Genomic DNA, 19,626 nt, shown 5'->3' with positions numbered 1-19,626 from the left:
TTTGTAGAATCACTGAGAGCAAAATAGCTTGAAATAGATCTATACTAGTCTTCCTTCCTTTTCATTATCAGCAAAAATATGTTATGCATATAGAATATAGTTTGTCAGCTATAAAAAATTAACTGCTCTGGATATGGCGCCGAGAGGCAAAAAGAAAGCAGTATGTTCCCTCCCATATTTGGGCATACCAGGGTGAATCGACAGGAAAACAAAAAAAAATAAAAAAAATAAACATATAACTTTTCCTTGCTACAAGCTGAGAGGAGGAGAATCTGTGGTCTATAGGTTAAAGCTACAATAATTGAGACTAAATGGACATAGAAATTTCATGGACAATGGACAGCGACCTGACACAGAAAAGTTCTGGATTCAGAGATTATTGCATTAGAGTGGAGCAGATTTTGTATCTCAAGTAATGTGGATCGGTTCATTGCGATATCTATTATGATTTAAAGCATCATATGTGCAACAACAATTTTTGAGCAAACTTTCATGCCACTAATTCAGTCCCAGCAGTTGGGTTGCTTTCAGTCTGTATTGTGTTTATTGGAAATAAGCTTTTGGGGGGGGGGGGGGGATCGATTAGGGAAGCAGAAAAAAATTCCATTTCTGATTGTAATATGAAATTTCTCATGACAGGTGATTTGGTAAAAAAATGTTTTCACAAACAAGCAGGTTATGTTTGTCTATAGCTATGGTTGTAAGGAAATGTGACTTTAGTCGGTAAGCAGGAAGAAGACTCAGTTGCAGAATCCAGAAATAATAGGAGCAGGACTTAGGTAGAAAGTGAAATTTCTATTACAGAAAGCAGATTAAAGTGTGTAAGCACTTTGTATGATTATGTTATTGTAAATACAGTGAAATTATCATTCATCTGAAAGTTTCAAGCCAGTTTATAAAGGACAAACAATAGTGATGATAGCAGCTGCTACCAGCGCTGCTAAATTATACATTATTATCTGCAACAATGCAATATGGATCATATTTGGGGCTGCTGACAGCTATTCAAAAATTGGATGGCACTGGATGAATCCTGGAACCCAGGCACTGGAACAAATTCTAAGCCAAAAGTAACCTCTGCCCCCCCAGAGCCTTAGCTGTCATTTTGCATCATTCTCTGCTTTTGCATCAATTTACTCAATAGCCCTGCCCTGAAGAGGAAGTCAGCAAAGATTTAGCTTTGATAGAGATGGGAAACAGAGACAGATGAACAGATCTCAACCAGAGAGAAAGCAACAGATTCTTTACTGGGGCAAGATGTTCTTCAGGAAACTCACTGGATACCACTAAGATGCTCCTGGATGAGCCTGCAAGGCCAATGAACTTTGTCTCTTTAAAGAATAACTTACAATGGCCAGGGAGAAAGAGCACTGAACAAAATCAGCTCAGATCTCAGATATTAGTTTTATAGCCCGCAGACACATGAAGAGAACAAGAAATGTGTAAATTGTCTGTAATGCCCATATATTTCAAGTGCAATAAATGTCCAAATTGGAATTATTTTCCTGCTAGCACAACAGATTCTTCCTTCACACATACTTTAGGAAAATACAAGCAATGTTTACTAAAAAGCTTTATGTGCAAGTCAGTAATTAGCAACCAACATCTGGTGTAAAAGTATATCTATGAATGAAATCAAATCTTGCAAAATGTCATAACAGATAATAGCTACTTATTTTTCATATTAACATGGAAAGGAATACATACATGCACTAGCTCAGCATGCTTGCCATATCATTTAATATAAAACCTGATAATTTAGGGAAAAGGAAATAGCATAACACATCTGACAATTCTATCAAAGAAGCCATTGGCAGCTGAATTATGCATTTCTGGTAGATTCCTCCAGGCTGTGATGATTAATCCTCACTGATTCTGCCAGCTGATATGACCTTCACATTCATTCTGGCTCACATATCACAATAAAATGAACACTATTACAATGTCAAAGAAACATTAACAATGCATCAGGTCTAGATGCACTGACTACAATGCAAATTTCAATAAATAACTGTGGTACCTTTTTCCCACGGGATTTACCGAACTGGCCACATTCCGATTCACAAGAGACTTTCTCCTTGATAATTTCTTGGTGCTGGTGCTGTCCTCAGTGGTATCATCATCTTTCTTTGGTGTGCTACCTCCTTTGCTGTTGAGGTCCTTTAATACATTATAATTAATTTTACTTGAAATCTTCTTCTGTTCCAACATTTTTTCAATTGCCTCTCCTGCTGTGCTGGCCTGGATCAGTTCCCGTTTCTTTGCAGATTTCTTGGGCTTAATTAAAACATAAGGAATAGAAGTTTTAAGGGGCAATCAGAATAATCTTGCTGAAATCAAAGAATGGGCTACAACTGGATCATTTTCAGATTACAAGTCATGGTGAACAGGAAGGGTAAGTGAGTAGTTATAATAATGGTGTGTCAAAATTTTAGCAAGATATTAACAATTCTTTGTAGAATCATACTGTATGAATCCAGAGCTGAATACTTGAATAGGATCTTGTGAATTTTCTGTCCCTTAAAAATGATGCACTGAAATAAGTTTTGTTTTGAATGGCCATCAACATATGAATGCCAAAATGTAGGTCTTTAAAATGTGATTTCCTCCAAGTCCCATTTTTAAGAGCTTTGTTTTGTTTTGAATGGCTGACAATGTCTATACTATATACCAGTGATGGTGAACCTTTTTTTCCTCAAGTGCCAAAAGTGCATGCATGCATACTATCACATGCGTGAGTGCGCAAACCCATAATTCAAAGCCTGGGGAAGATGAAAACACTTTCCCCCACCCCCTGGAGGCCCTCTGGAAGCTAGAAATGGTCTGTTTTCCCAACTTCTGATGGCCCAGTAGGCTCGCGTTTCACTCTCCCTAGGCTCCAGAGGCTTCCCTGGAGCCAGGGGAGGGTAAGCTCTCTGAAAGCCAAAAACACCCTCCCAGAGCCTCTGTGCAAGTCAAAAGTCAGCTGGCCAGCACACACATGCACTTTGGAACTGAGCTAGGGCAATGGCTTGCGTACCAGCAGATATGGTTCCACGTACCATCTGTGGCACCTATGCCATAGGTTTGCCATCACTGCTATATACATATGCTAAGAAAGAGGCATTAATAAGAAGATAATATATTTTTCGGAGTATAAGACACACCCCAAAAGAGGATGAAAACTTTGGGTGCATCTTATACACCGAATCTAGCCCCACCCAGCCACCCCAACCTTTTGGCCTCTGCCTCCCAGTAATTTACCTCCTTGCAGAAAACAGAACAGAGCCTATTAAGCAAAGCAACCCATTATCAGCTTCCTGACACTCAGCTGACTTGAGGCTGCCATGTGCTAAACTCCATGTGCTAAACTGAAAGTGAAACTAGCTGCGATTAGCAAATTGCTGAGAGGGAGAGGCATATTTTTATTTTCTGCTGAACTGGATTCAAGGAGGTAAGTCAATAACTATAAATGTCTGTAGAATGTTCAAATTATTAGACTTATTTTTAATCTAATAAAGTCTGCTTTATTATTGTTATAGACAACAAAATGAAGAAACTTTTTAAAATAAACACTTGATCTGCAAAGGCCCATCTCTTCCAATAAAAGGAGAGGAGTGAAATTAAGTTTCAGTAGAAGAGAATATATGTAGCTCAGGTTGCATTATGAAAGAGTGACTCTGGAGTGCTGACTCCACAATGCTAAATTTGTAATTCTTATAAAGAAGATCAGAACTTGTTTTTTTAATAGCTTTTTTCTTTTTAAAGTTTTGTGTACATTTTCTTTCTTTTTCAAGTTCATTTTCTGTACTTTTTTCATCTTTGACTCATTTAAAAATCTCTAATAAAGCTATATATTAAAAGGCAGATAGCATAATTTGACATTTACTAGCTATTATATGTAAACAAGCATAAAATCTTTGCTTTTGCCAATATTTTTGCAGTTGTATAAAGATTTTTTTTAAAAGGTGACATGATAATGGAACCGTGAGAATCACATATAATAGATCTACCAGCCTAGGCCTAATTCATACTATACTCTCTTTTGTTCAATAGTTCATGTGCTGATCTATATCCCCCTGCATCCCTATATGAGGGGTTAGTTCTACACATAAAAACATGGGAATCTGCTGTGAAGTGAGCTATGAAAACTTTGTATTGGCTGTGTGAATTGGCCTTCTGAAATTCCAGCTGCAAGTCTCCTATTGTATCTAAGGCAAACCCAGTTATTTCACCTGAGGCATTATTTACACAGTCTAGAATTGATTCTATTTAGCATTTATAGTCCAACCTGCGTGCTAAAGTCTTGAGATGGATAGCAGCTCCCAAATGATTCCATTCAACCAATCTGATTATGACAGTGTGGATTAGTTTCAATGTTAAGCATTGTGTCAGTTTAACTTTTACTCCAAAGGTCAGACCAGACAAGACATAATTCTATGCCTAAAATAATTGGAAATGAAAGAAAATACACTTTCTATCTGCAAATAGAAGAATCGCCCAAAATCTTTACTTCATCTAAAGCAGGGGGCATAGCTGGCTGGAGAACTGAGAGTTGAAGAGTCTTAGAATTACCAAATTTGAAGACCTCTGATCTAAAGGCATGATGCAAATCAAATTCTTAATCAGTCCACTGCAGGTAGCAGTATCCTGAAAACTGTGGTCTTGTTCTTTAAAAAAGTCTATCTCTACCCTAAGAAGTTTTTTTTTTAAAGGATGGGCCTAATTCATATCTATGAGCTTGAAAAAAAATAGTAAAAATGTAGATGCTACAAACAGACGTGAATATTTTGAGCTTCAATGTTTCTATATGTTTATTATAACATAATTCTCCCTGCATTGTTATAAGGCAGTGGTTCGGGACCCCTTTGGGGATTGAATGACCATTTCACAGGGGTCGCCTAAGACCATGGGGAAAAAAAAAATTCCCATGGTGTTAGGAACTAAAGCTTCTATTCTGGTGCCTTGGAACTTCTTTTTACAATCCGACCAATCAGGCGTTTACAGTGGGGGTGTCCCTCTGACCTTCCTGCCAATCAGCTTAAAGCTTTGTTGGGAGAGGTGGCACTAGACTTATGGTTGGGGGTCACCACAACATGAGGAACTGCATTAAGAGGTGGCGGCATTGGAAAGGTTGAGAACCATTGTTATAAGGGTTCATGTAAAGAAAAACCATGTAAAGTGCTACAGTGGAAATGAGGCGTAGAGGGCAGGGTTTTGCAGCCTTTCTAACTACACACGTTTATTTATTTTTAACTTCATTTTATTTACCATTCTATTCCAAGAGACATCAGGAGGTTTACAGAATAAAGCAGACAAAACCTTTTCACAAACAATGGCATAAAGCCGCCTTAAACTATTAATAAAAATAAGCTCTTTCCACTTTAAGAAAATCTATAAAAAGAATAACAGTGTCTCTATTCTGCCCCTGTTATCACCTTGGGCAATATGAGCAGATACCCAGATTTCAAAAAACTCTACAAAATAAAAGTATTCCTTCCTTTCATGATACCAAAGTAGAAGAAGTCCATATTTCTGATATGTCAATTCTATAGAAACAGACCAGCCATCAAACATCAAAATGTTTCTCCAACATACTTAAGGGGATATCTGAATCAGCTTCTCCTTGAATTTATCCAGTGAAAAGAAGTCTATACCTTTTGGAATATTTAGTTCCACTATCAGGGTTTTTTTTTCTAACGATTTGGGAGCTTTTCCAATTGGACTGGAATATTATTTTCTGTAATCTAAATCTATTATTTTGTGCTTGGAACTCTGGAAGGAAAGAGGTTTTGGCTTTCTTCTGTATGTTATCAATTCAGATGGTTAATTGCTTCCTCAGATGCCAGCTTAGACTCATGCCCTCATCACCTCGAGGTTCGACGACTGTAATGCTCTCTACACCTTTGAAAAGTGTTCGGAAACTTCAGATCGTGCAGAATGCAGCTGCGAGAGCAGTCATGGGCTTTCCCAAATATGCCCATGTTACACCAACACTCTGCAGTCTGCCTTGGTTGCCGATCAGTTTCCTGTCACAATTCAAAGTGTTGGTTATGACCTATAAAGCCCTTCATGGCACCGGACCAGATTATCGCCTTCTGCTGCACGAATCCCAGCGACCGAGTGGGCCTTCTCCGGGTCCTGTTAACTAAACAATGTCGGTTGGCGGGACCCAGGGGAAGAGCCTTCTCTGTGGCGGCCCCGGCCCTTTGGAACCAACTCCCCCCAGAGATTAGAATTGCCCCCACCCTCCTTGCTTTCGTAAGCTTCTTAAAACCTACCTCTGCCGTCAGGCATGGGGGAACTGAGATATTCTTTCCCCCTAGGCCTTACAATTTACGCATGGTATGTTTGTATGTATGTTTGGTTTTATAATAAGGGTTTTTTTTAGTTGTTTAGTATTGGATTGTTACATGCTGTTTTTTGTCACTGTTGTTAGCCGCCCCGAGTCTGCGGAGAGGGGCGGCATACAAATCCAATAAATAAAAAATAAAATAAATAATTAATAAATAATTAAAAAGAGCTGGGTTGAGGGACCTCAGAGAGGAATGGAAGAACATCAGGATGCTGCAGGAGATTCTGTGACAACAGTGGATGGGCAAGAGAAGGGGAGACTAGAAACATCAGAAGGGCTGGTAGAAGAGCAACTGCACAAGTGCCTGTCTTAAAAGGGGAGACCACAGGAATAACTGCAAACAGGAATCATGGATGGCAGCCAGAGGCACAGGGCAGAGAAGGGCACAGCTATGGCCAATTAGTGGAGACAAAGAGGAACTGTCTCCTCTGTGGGATCTCAGGTCACATAAACATGAGCAGAAGGAGGTACAAAGGCGGTCAGTGAGGCTACTTGTGAGGAGGCAGTCTCAACCCTCCTAATGAGTTGCACCAGATGGTGACTACTTAACCTCAGATGTAGAGTAGAGCTATGTTGAAGACAACTATTCACTTCCTGCCGTGCGTGCGCTCTGAATTCGTGCTTCCAGACCTGTGTCTTCTTATTCAATCTTGTGCTTGGACCTTGGATTTTGGATATTGTATTGGAACTTTGGACTTGTGCTTGGACTTCAGACTAGTATCGATTGGTGGATTTACAGTACGCTTCGATATCAGACTTTGCATTTGGCTGCTGACTTCATACTTTTTAAAATTATTTTTATTTTATTTATTATTAGAGTCGAAGGCCATCAAGTCCAACCCCTTTGCTCAAGCAGAAACCCTACAACACCCCAGCCAGATCCCTTTGAATGGGTCGAGTGATGGCGGGGCGTTCACAACCTCCGCTGTCTGATCATTCTCACTGTCAGAAAGTTCTTCCTTGTTTCCTTCGTTATATATACTTTTGCTGTGCAGACTCTGACTCATTAGGATCTTGTATTTCTAGTAAAGGGGACACACTAGGGGCTTGCTGTGTTTAAATAAAGCATCAAAACTCCTTTGTGTGTGTTCGTGTGGCCTGGGACAGGACATAGTTATTTGAAGACTACTTTCATACTCATTCTAAAACATCTTTTTTCAAAGAAATGTATCAAATCTGTCTTCATAGGTCTTAGTTTCTAACCACCTGATCATTTTTATTGCCTTTTTAAAGCCTTGTTTCAATTGAATCCTTCTCAAAAGATTTTTTAAAAACCTCCCAAAAAGTCATCTTAAGGATGATTATGGGGATGGAGGCTAAAACAGTTGAAGGAATTGGGAATGTCTAGTCTGCTGAAAAGAAGGACTAAGAGAGACACAGTATCAGTGTTCCAATATTTGAGGGGCTCCTACAAAGATGAGGGGTAAAGCTATTTTCCAAAGCATTAGAAGGCAAACAAAGAAATAATGGATGGAAACTAACCATAGAGAGAAGCAATGAAATGGTCTAGGGCAGTGTTTCCCAACCTTGGCAACTTGAAGATATCTGGACTTCAACTCCCAGAATTCCCCAGCCAGCATATACCCATGGTCTAGGGCAGGGATGGTGCACCTTTTTTTGCTCGGATGGCAAAAGGGTGCAAGTGCGCAATAGCACAGGGGTATGTGCCCACACCCATAATGCAATGCCCTGCCCCTTGCGCATGCATATAGGCCTCACTGAAGCCTCCGGACGTCTGGTAGGCCCTTTGGGACAATTCCTGAAGCCTAGGGAGGATGAAAAACGGCCCAACAAGCCTACTAGAAGTTTGTTTCTGAACTTCCAGTAGGTCCATTGGGTCTATTTTTCACCATCCACAGACTCTGGAGGCTTTACTGAAGCCTGGGGTGGGCAAAAACAGCCTCCCCCGCCCTCCGGATGGCCCAAAATCAGCTGGTCAGTGCACACATGCGTGCTGGAGCCCTCAGATATGGTTCCACGTGCCACCTGTGGCACGCATGCTATAGGTTCACCATCATGGATATAGTATGGAGTGATGGCAAACCTTTTTTTCCTCGGGTGCCGAAAGAGCATGTGTGCATCTATCGGGCATTTGTGAGTGCCCACACCCATAATTCATTGCCTGGGGGAAACAGCTTCCACCCCCCCCCCCCAGAGGCCTTCTGGAGGTGGGAAACAGCCTGTTTCCCAACTTCTGGTAGGCCCAGTAGGCTCGTGTTTCACCCTCCAAGCTCCAAATGCTTCCCTGGAGCCAGGGAAGGATAAAAATGCCCTCACCCATCCCTTTGGAGGCTCTCTGGAAGCCAAAAATGCCCTCCCAGAGCCTGTGTGTGAGCCAAAAATCAACTGGCCAGCACACACGAGCACGCTGGAGCTGAGCTACGGCAACGGCTAACGTGCCAGCAGATATGGCTTCACGTGCCACCTGTGACACCCGTGCCATAGGGTTGACATCACTCGTATAGGGTCTCCTGCTCGAGCAGGGGGTTGGACTAAACGACTTCCAAGGTACCTTCCAACTCTATTAATCTATGTTCTATGGTGCCCAGAATTCTATTATTCTGCATTCTATGTTCCATAGTGCCCAGACCATTTGTGGTGGCTTGTAGTTTTATTGTTTTGTTTGCAGCCACATGATCATACTGCTGGCTTGTACTCAGTTTGCAATCAAGTACTTTGCCAATAAATTAATCCATTTTAAATAGGTTCACTCAATTCACCAAACTAAATAGTAACCAAATGGGTTGGGTTTGCATAGTACATTATTGGGTTTCCATAGTGCACTGCATAGTGCATTATTTCACAACAAAAAACCCCCAAGCTTACAAATAAAGCTGCTATATCTTTTACCGACCAGATTAAAAGTGTTCCATAAATGCAAGGGTAATTACAAAAAATGTTCCTTTATGCTTGATATTTAATACTGATACCAAAGATGAATCTGGCTCTCTCTAAAAAATTAGGGCCATCTAAATGGCTCGAGAAAATAAAGTATTCAGTCAATTCTGTCATTACCCTTTGAGCATTATCCAATGTATATTATCTAACATTAAGTTGCCTTGAATCTAAAAACATCAGTAGAGATATACCCAAATCATTTACTGTATCAACTGAAAACAGTGGGGGAGGGAGGGGGAATGAAGTGACACTTGTGGATCCTTCCTTTAACATTTACCAAGCAAATTCTCACTTGACTTAATTTTCATTGTTAGATATCTGTAATTAAATAAGAAATAGAATGAGAATCCCACCTCCTGCAAAACTGTGAGCCTGTAGCATTCACTTACTTCTCAATGACTTTGGAATTGATACAGCTCTTACAGATATTTTTAGAAAATAAAAATGGTAGGAAACCTCAATGCATGTTTTTCTACAGAGATTTGTCCTATTGTCAAGTAAGCTGTTTGGTTTTGTTGTTCCATTTCTCATTTCTGCCTTATGTTGTATCTAACACCATCTTCAAAGGAATCTTCACACAGAACACAGGAGGTGCAATCTGGTTGTGAAGGTATCAGGATACGTACACATTGAACCTGGATATTGTCACCTGCAATTTGTTGACTCACACTAACAAACTATAAACATTGTGAGCCACTCCGAGTCCTTGGAGAGGGGCGGCATGCAAATCTAAGAAATTATTATTATTGTTATTGTTTTGTTATTGTTTTGTTATTGTTGTGGTTATTATTATTATAAAAATTGGGCTGTAAACTTGAAATGCAATATGGACTTGTAGGTAAAATTCCTGGATCTCAATGTATAGTGTTCCCTCAATTTTCGCGGGTTCGAACTTCGCGAAAAGTCTATACCACGGTTTTTCAAAAATATTAATTAAAAAATACTTCGCGGTTTTTCCCCTTATACCACAGTTTTTCCCGCCCGTTGATGTCATATGTCATCACCAAACTTTCGTCCACCTTTAATAAATATTTTTTTAATAAACTTTAATAAAGAAACATGGTGAGTAATAATCTAAATGGTTGCCAAGGGAATGGGAAATTGCAATTTAGGGGTTTAAAGTGTTAAGGAATGGCTTGTGATACTGTTCATAGCCAAAAATAGTGTATTTACTTCCGCATCTCTACTTCGCGGAAATTCAACTTTCGTGGGCGGTCTCGGAACGCATCCTCCGCAAAAATCGAGGGAACACTGTACTTAGAAAGATCCCGTCCATACATTTCTAAATACAGTAAGACCTTGCCTTACAAAATTAATTGGTTCCAGGACGAGGTTCGTAAGGTGAAACGTTTGTAAGATGAAACAATGTTTCCTATAGGAATCAATGGAAAAGCCAATAATGCGTGCAAGCCCATTAGGAAAATCCAAAATATTAAGGCTTTAAAAAAAAAAAAAGCGGTGGCCAGATGAAGCTGAGGCGAACGGAGTGGGGGGAGGGAGTCCCAACGAAGCAAGGCAAAAAGAGCCTCTCTTGAGCTCCATGAGTTCCTGCCTCCCGTTTTTGTCCCCCCCCCAACTCTGCTCATCTCCCCCCACACCTTTCTCCTCCCTTGAGCTCCATGAGTCTTTTCTTCCCGTTTTTGTCCCCACAACTCTGCCCAGCGGAGCCCCCGTTTTTGCGATCCTGGGATTCCCCTGAGGCTCCCCTCCATGGGAAATCCCACCTCCTGACTTCTGTATTTTTGCAATGCTGTAGGGAAGTCTCAGGAGGGAAATCTCAGGATCGCAAAAAGTCTGCAGGTGTTTCTGTGTTTTTGTGATGGTGTGATTTCGCTGAGACTTCCCTCACTGGGATACGCCGCCTCCGGACTTCCATTGCCAGCAGAGTGCCCGTTTTTGCGATCTTGGGATTACCCTCCTGGGATTTCCCTACAGCATCGCAAAAAAGTGGAAGTCAGGAGGTGGGGTTTCCGATGGAGGGGAGCCTCAGGGGAATCCCAGGATCACAAAAACTGGTGCTTGGCTTGCAACGAAAGTCTGGAGGCGGGGCATCCCAGCGCCAGCGGCAGGTTCGTAAGGCGAAAAAACTTCGTAAGAAGAGGCAAAAAAATTTCGAACCCCGGGTTCGTATCTCGAAAGGTTCGTATGACGAGGGGTTCGTTTCACAAGGTACCCCTGTATATGATTTTCACAACTTACTCTTAGTTTGTATTTCTTGGGATGTTTGCAAACCCCCCCCCCCCCCGAAAACCCAATTATGTCAAATGTGGCCTGTTCCTGCAGACTATACCAAAATATACCAAGCTGCAATGGTGCAGTAGTTAGAGTGCAGTACTGCAGGTTTCTTCTGCTGATTACTGGCTGCGAGCAGTTTGGCAGTGAGGTCTCACTGGCTCAAGGTTGACTCAGGCTTCCTTCCTTCTGAGGTCAGTAAAATGAGGACCCAGATTGTTGGGGCAATATGCTGACTCTGTAAACTGCTTAGAAAGGGTTGTAAAGCACTTTGAAGCACAATATATAAGCCTAAGTGCTATTGCTATTGCTATCCTTCTTTCTCCTTCATGCTAAAAGGTTACAGTCTTTTAGTTTGCAATTCTTGACTAGGAAAGTCCACACAGTCTTCCTTGGTTCTTCTAAATGCTGACAATTCCCCATGGGTCTGCTTCTTCATTTCTAAAATTTGGATTTATCCCACTTGCAGAAAAATTATTTTCAAGTAGTGCTTTTTATAAAATGTCAATACAAAATAAATCACGTTATTGCTATCCACACACCCACAAGCATGGAAGAAAAACTTACTGCAAATCTTTGTTCAGCTGATCTCAATGGAAATATCAAACAGCACACTGCAGCCACTGCTGCAACATGAGACTTAAGGGATGCATAGATAGATCAAGTAAAAGCAAAGAACTGTGTCCAAGGGTTCTCTGGGACTGCTATACTGTAGATCATTGGAAGCTGCCAGGAATGCATAAGTTGAAAGTCTGCTGGAAAATGGGCCTGAATAAATGCAATCCCCTGAGAAATGATATGTGATACTCAAAGCAACTGCAATGTCAACTAGATGCATAATGCACCGAATTTCAATGCAGCAATAAAAATGGAGGAAGCCGCTTTTAGTAAATCAGTTATCGGGTTCAGTAATGCCTGTACTCTGACAGACAGGTTCTCTAAGTCCGTGATGGCAAACCTATGGCATGCATAGAAACATAGAAGATTGACGGTAGAAAAGGACCTCATAGTCCATCTAGTCTGCCCTTATACTATTTCCTGTATATTATCTTAGAATGGATATATGTTTATCCCAGGCATGTTTAAATTGAGTTACTGTGGATTTACCAACCATGTCTGCTGGAAGTTTGTTCCAAGCATCTACTACTCTTTCAGTAAAAATTTCTCATGTTGTTTCTATTCTTTCCCCCAACTAACCTCAGATTGTGTCCCCTTGTTCTTGTGTTCACTTTCCTATTAAAAACACTTCCCTTCCTGAACCTTATTGAACCCTTTAACATATTTAAATTTATTTTATTTATTTATTAGATTTGTATGCCGCCCCTCTCCGTAGACTCAGGGCGGCTCACAGCAATAATAAAAACAATGTACAATAACAAATCTAATATTGAAAATATCTAAAAAACCCTTATTTAAAAGAAAGACATACACACAAACATACCATGCATAAGCTATATAGGCCAGGGGGAGATGTCTCAATCCCCCCATGCCTGATGGCAGAGGTGGGTTTTAAGGCGTTTACGAAAGGCAAGGAGGGTGGGGACAATCCTAATCTCTGGGGAGCTGGTTCCAGAGGGTCGGGGCCACCACAGAGAAGGCTCTTCCCCTGGGTCTCGCCAGATGACATTGTTTAGTCGATGGGACCCGGAGAAGGCCAACTCTGTGGGACCTAACTGGTCGCTGGGATTCGTGCAGCAGAAGGCTATAAGTTTGATGCTTAAGACCTTCCACCATTTTTGTAGCCCGTCTTTGGACCCATTCAATTTTATCAATATCTTTTTGTAGGTGAGGTCTCCAGAACTGAACACAGTATTCCAAATGTGGTCTCACCAGCGCTCTATATAGCGGGATCACAATCTCCCTCTTCCTGCTTGCCAGAGAGGGCAATCAGAGCCTTCTCTAAGGGGACGTGCACCAATGCCAGCTCCTCTTCTGGTTTCTAGCGCGCATGCATGCCGGACAGCTGATCTTCAAGTTTCCGGCGCTCTGGTGCATGTGAAGACCAGCTGGTTGGCGCACATGCGCGTGCCAGAAACCCAAAAACCAACTGATCTTTGGGTTTCTAGCACTCCAGCATGCATGCACACATGCATATGTGCAAGCACGCATTCCAATTTGGGCACTTAGTGCTGAAAAGATTCACCAAAAGATTCTAAGTTATCAAACAGGCACCATTTCTAGTTAGAATGTTAGAATGAATGCGAATACCTGTTTCGGGTTTTAATATTCATTTTACATTTGGTTTTCTCTTGCTATATTTTTGGACTGTATTTTATTCCCATTTTTGAAAGCAGCCTGAGTCTGCGGAGAAGGGCGGCATAGAAATCCAAACAAATAAAATAAATAGATAAATAAATTTATATCCAAACCAGGGCTACCAAATTTTTTACTACCACACTGTGGCCGTGGCTTATGCAGGGCACCCTGCATTTTCTTTCAATATCTTTCAGTGCAAATTGGGTGCTCTGGGGTGGAGCCCTGTTTTTGCTACCCCACTGCGTTCCCCCCAATTCGGACAGTAGCCCACCACTCCTCATAGGGCATAAAGTAGCATCTCTTTGACCTGTAACTAACTTCTTTATTTTATAGTTTACTAACCTTTTGAAAACCCCTTGCTAACTGGAACAGCACAAGGACAGAAACTGTCACAAGGTAGCTAATGAAAGTTACAACTACCAGATAGAACATATGTGATTAGGTATATCTCTCCTATTTATACTGCTCAAAAAATAAAAGGAACACATAAACAACAGAATATAACTCCAAGTAAATCAAACTGTCCACTTAGGAAGCAACACTGATTGACAATCAACTTCATTTTGTTGTCAGCACATTCAACTTTGTACAGAACAAAGTATTCAGTGAGAATATTTCATTCATTCAGATCTAGGATGTGTTATTTGAGTTTTCCCTTTATTTTTTTGAGCAGTGTAGAATGTGATTTGTTTTTATACTTTTCTGTATAAGGACATGTTAGCAACTATAATTTGTTGTTGGAAGATTGATGACACACCTTGGTCATCCCAACATTCTGTAAGGTATAAAATTACTACCTCAGGTATAGCCGGAGGTTCAGACTTTGTCATGCAGATGCTCTGAACCTGTGTACACAATAAACCTGAGTTGCTCCATCCCTTTGTGGCCTTTATTCCCAAAACTGGTAGGCTCATTCAACTGCGACATCTATCTGAAGATACTAGGAATCAAGCTTGGATTTTTTTTAGATGCAAATTGTGTACTCTGATGTTTTGCTCTAGTCTCTGCTGATGAATACAAAAATTGCAGGTGTGATGGGAATGCTGCTAGGGTTTTATGAGGAAATGCAAAATGCAAAAACAGCAACTACCTGGCTGAATTGATGCTGCCAGTTTTTCAAAGAAGTGACATCAGTTTTAGCATCTCTCCAGCTTTTTCATTTTTAAGACAGAACCCAGACCTTAGGGATGTTTCTCTCTCTCTCTCTATGCTACTGGGACTAGAGAAGCACAGTTTAGCAAGCCAAATTATGGATTTACTGAACATTAGGATATCAGAATTAAGGCAGCAAATTACTGCTTGTGCTAACAATGCCCTAGCATCATCTCTCTCATAGATACTCACATTTGTGTGTGTGTGTGTGTGTGTGTGTGTAGAAGTTTTATTTAAAGGGATAATGTAATTAGTTTCAAAATGGATTTTTTATTTATTTTATATTTTATTTATTCTATCTACCTACCTCCCTACCTCCCTACCTCCCTCCCTACCTCCCTCCCTCCCTACCTACCTACCTACCTACCTATCTATCTATCTATCTATCAGATTTATATGCCGCCCCTCTCCAAATACTCGAGGCAGCTTACAACGTATAAAAACATCTGAATACAGTAGCTGAATCTAATTGATTAAAAACTAAACAGGCAATCTAAAATCCCCAGTGATACTAAAAATCAGACATACCCATTCAAACCACAATCATACAAACATTCCTCGGCCAGGGGGCTGAGATCTAATTGCCCAAAGCCTATTATTATTATTATTATTATTATTATTATTATTATTATTATTTATTAGATTTGTATGCCGCCCCTCTCCGTAGACTCGGGGCGGCTCACAACAATAACAAGAACAATGTAAAAAACAAATCTAATAATTTAAAAAACACTAAAAACCCCATTATTAAAAGCAAACACACACACAAGCATACCATGTATAAACTGTATAAGCCCGGGGGAGATGTGTCAGTTCCCCCATGCCTGACGACAGAGATGGGTCTTAAGAACTTTACGAAAGGCAAGGAGGGTGGGGGCAACTCTGATATCCGGGGGGTGTTGGTTCCAAAGGGTTGGGGCCGCCACAGAGAAGGCTCTTCCCCTGGGTCCCGCCAAACAACATTGTTTAGTTGACGGGACCCGGAGAAGGCCAACTCTGTGGGACCTAACTGGTCGCTGGGATTCGTGCGGCAGAAGGCGGTCCCGGAGATATTCTGGTCCGGTGCCATGAAGGGCTTTATAGGTCATAACCAACACTTAAGCCTGGCGGCGTAAATGAGTCTTAAGACTATTGCAAAAGGTGAGGAGGGTGGAGGCAATGCAAATATCAGGGGAAGGGGGAGCTGATTTCACAGATGATTCCAATTTCTAGCCCTTTTGTTGTTGTTGTTAAGGCAAAAAAACCTTTGGAATACTTATTTAAAAATTGTAAAACTTTTTTTAAAAAAAAGTTTTAAAAGGTCCATCATATCTAACTAGGAGTTCATATATATTTATGCACTTCATATAAAACACACTAATAATATAAGTGATATGAGGATTTTAACAAACATATATAAGATAGAATGTACAAAAAGATATGCTTCATATTTATTTTAAAAATACAGAGAGAAAAAATATTACAATCTAATATTACAATCTTAATACAAGCAGTCTGCTCTGACAGTATCCAACCAATTGTACAAGGAAGCCCACCAGTTTCCCAGTAGCTGGTCTTCCAAAGCAGTCACACAAAAAATCAAGATTATAATCCCATGACTTTCATTTACTGGCCCAGCCCTTTTTTGAAGCCAGTCAAGCTGGTAAGATTGACTTCTTATTCCAAAACACATTGGTGTTTACAATGAAATACTTTTCTATAGTTCTTATCCAATAAAATTAAACATTGTTCAAATGTTTCTTTTGACACTGATTTCAAAAATATTATTTACCTTATGTTCTTTATAGATACCGAGCTCTTTTTCCTTTGCTATCCTTGCTTCTTTTTCTAAAAAAAGGATGAAAGAGAAATGTCAGCGGAATAATTTTTAAAAGAATCGGGGGTGGGAGGTAGTGGGGAGATAGAAGCAAACACAGACTTGATTTTTCCCCCTTCTGTAGCAGTGTCAAATCTAGAGCAGTGATCAGTAATGCAGTGTCACAGGTATCGTAATACCTTTGATTTGCCCAAGTGAAAATGATGGAGCTAAGGTGCAGCTAAGGATGCCTGGCATTCATAGTTCTCAGGAGATCTTTCCTGAGTTTTGCAGTATTTTTATTTTATCATATGGTGGAGATGGGGTACCTGTGTTACCTACTGTTCTGGACCTGGACTGGGATCTGGCTGGCTGCTCCAAGAATACGAGCTTTACAGGCTTGTAATTTTCAAAACAACATTTCTTTTATTTACAGCTCCGGCATGCAAAATGCATTCCAATCTCACAGACTAAAACTACGAAGTTATAATTCTTTCTAAAATAACAGGCTGTCTACTTCAAAATATCTTCTTATCTCTGGGTCAGGTTCATGCTATTAAAAACCATTTTATCAGGTAATATAAAAATGGCATACGTCTCCATTTTTGTTTCTAGCACTTTGAAGAAAAGCATCCATCTCTTCTGGTCAAACCCGGATGTGATGTGATTAATTAATTTACACACTCTGAATAGCATATTAAAACTTCTTCCCCCCAAGTTCATCTTTTCTTTTCTGTGACCTTTTGAACTTTGCACTTGATTAATCAAGGACTCCCTTCTATACCCCTATTATCTGCATACTTTCGTCGGATGGCTGTTCTATTTCATTTTCATCATCACTAGCTTCTTCCACATCTCTTAAATCAGGGTAATTAACAACTTCATCTTCTAAATCTGATAATTCTAAAGGCTGACAGGGAACACTCACAACACCTACAAGATAACATACACATGGCTTGTATCTTTCTATTTAAAAATGTATTCAAGTCTGCGCTAAATAATGTAACTATGATTTTCTTCAAACTGATCAGTTACAGCTAATGTTTTGAACCCTGTTAGTTTGTTTACTTTGAATGCCTACTAGCTTAAGAAATGATATGCAAATACTGTCATAAGCAAATAAAAAGCAAGCAAAACTCACCAGAAAGGTTTTTATTTATTTTGCTTACCCTTTTGTTCCTTGAGATAATCTGCATTTTCCTTCATCCACAGTTCCGCTTTTATCCTGGCTTCTGAATCATTAAGTATGTACTAGAGATAAAGAATAAAAGTGTTAAGACTTCTGCAGGAATAAGTACAAATATATAGGAATTAGCACATCACCTTCTTTATGTGTCCACCATTCTTCTCACCCAAACCAACTCATGTTTTCGCAAAAACAGCTCCTCTCTTTTATATTTAAAGTAAAGCTACTGATTTTAGAAACAAAGGAAATAATTCCTTTCTACTTATTCTATTGCTAAATTGCACACCTATACTTTTCTCTGTATACACATGTTTATTGATTACCAATCACCAGTTTCATTTAAAAACAGAATTTTGTATTATGTTTTTGTGTAGCACATGCAACTACTGAACAGAATATAGAATAACGTTTATTTTTCTCAAGGGAAAATCAATAACACTAGTCCTACTTTAAAAAAAAACTCTATAATTTTGAACATATCCACATATGTATAGAAACAATTATGAGAGTTGGTGATGGGAAGATTCTTACCATATCTATTTCACTGTCATCAATTCCACTTAGATCTAATTCACCATCTCCAGTATTTTCATCTAAACAGAAGTAAGGCAAATTTTAATTATGGTATGCATTCATTCCAAATCAACTCTGATTCAATCTCTGCCTTTAATCATCTCTGAAATACAGTATTTCCGATAACTGGTTTGCTAACAAAGCAATCATTCAGCATATGGGGCCTATCCATATTAAAAAAAGAGAAGATAAATTCCCCCCCCTCTCCTTAACCACACTTTTCTTTAGTTATTGTTTTTTGTGTGGATACAAACTGTCGCCGAAGTTAATTATTGTGGAAAATAGGTACAAACAAAGCTTGCCCCTCATCTCTTTAAGAATTGTTAATACATAATTCAGTGATAAACACTCAAATTAAATGTAAAGTGAAGAAATTAGAGGTTAGGAACTTTTAAATGCCCCAAAGTCAAGGACATGTAATATCTAAATAGTTGCTGCATTCATCCATGTGAATGATGAATGCCATTGAGTAGCTGCATTAATCATCATAACATCTGTTTTGTATGCATGAATGTACACATGGGAAATTAGAGGGATAACTAGGTAAAAGGCTAGCAATTGGGGAGGTCACTTTGAGTGTTCCTCACCCTGCTAGCCTAAGCAGTCCATCCAAGATCCAGGAAAATAAATTAAAGTTGCCAGTTAGAAACCAGCGCAAATTTACAGCAGACAATAGGGTGTAAAAGCAGCAGCTTCCCAACACAGATGTCCATCTGTCGTCCCTTTCTAAGCCCTGCTCTCTGCTCTTCTCCCTTATCTGCTGTTATTGTAAATTTGATTTGATTTGATTTGATTTATTAGATTTGTGTGCCGCCCCTCTCCATAGACTCGGGGCGGCTCACAGCAATGATAAAAACAATATACAATGACAAATCTAATAGTTAGAATCTAAAATAACAATAATACATTTTTTAAAAGTCTAAAAAACAAGAAACCCCAATACAGTGAACCCTCGAGTTTCGCGTCCTCAAGGATCGCGAAAGGGCTATTTCGCGAGTTTTCAACCCGGAAGTAAACTCCACCATCTGCGCATGCGTGCCCTTCCACGCATGCGTAGATGGTGGAGTTTCCCCGCCGGGCAGAGGCTTCCCTGGGTCTTCCCCCTCTTGCCCCCGTAAGACCCCAGCGGCGGCGCGAGCAACGGCGTGGGCGGGCGGGCGGCACGCGCGGGGACACCCCAGCTCGGCTCCCCAGCTGGGA

The 19,626-nt window shown here is 40.1% G+C and overlaps 1 protein-coding gene across 2 annotated transcripts in view; it reads right to left on the bottom strand.

Moving 5' to 3' along the window:
• Positions 1-19,626, bottom strand: part of BRF1 (BRF1 general transcription factor IIIB subunit) — a 319,000-nt gene that overhangs the window by 54,147 nt on the left and 245,227 nt on the right. For both annotated transcript variants that reach the window (XM_070751063.1, XM_070751072.1), the window contains 4 exons: positions 18,385-18,446; positions 17,837-17,918; positions 16,644-16,699; positions 2,021-2,277 (listed from right to left, as the gene is read on the bottom strand). In XM_070751063.1, coding sequence (XP_070607164.1) covers positions 2,021-2,277; positions 16,644-16,699; positions 17,837-17,918; positions 18,385-18,446 — 457 coding nt within the window. The remainder of the gene's footprint in view (positions 1-2,020; positions 2,278-16,643; positions 16,700-17,836; positions 17,919-18,384; positions 18,447-19,626) is intronic.

Source organism: Erythrolamprus reginae, chromosome 1 (genome assembly GCF_031021105.1).
Source record: "Erythrolamprus reginae isolate rEryReg1 chromosome 1, rEryReg1.hap1, whole genome shotgun sequence".
Lineage (NCBI taxonomy): Eukaryota > Metazoa > Chordata > Lepidosauria > Squamata > Dipsadidae > Erythrolamprus > Erythrolamprus reginae.
The sequence above is the reverse complement of the archived record's forward strand: the minus strand, read 5'-3'. Positions and strand labels throughout refer to the sequence as shown.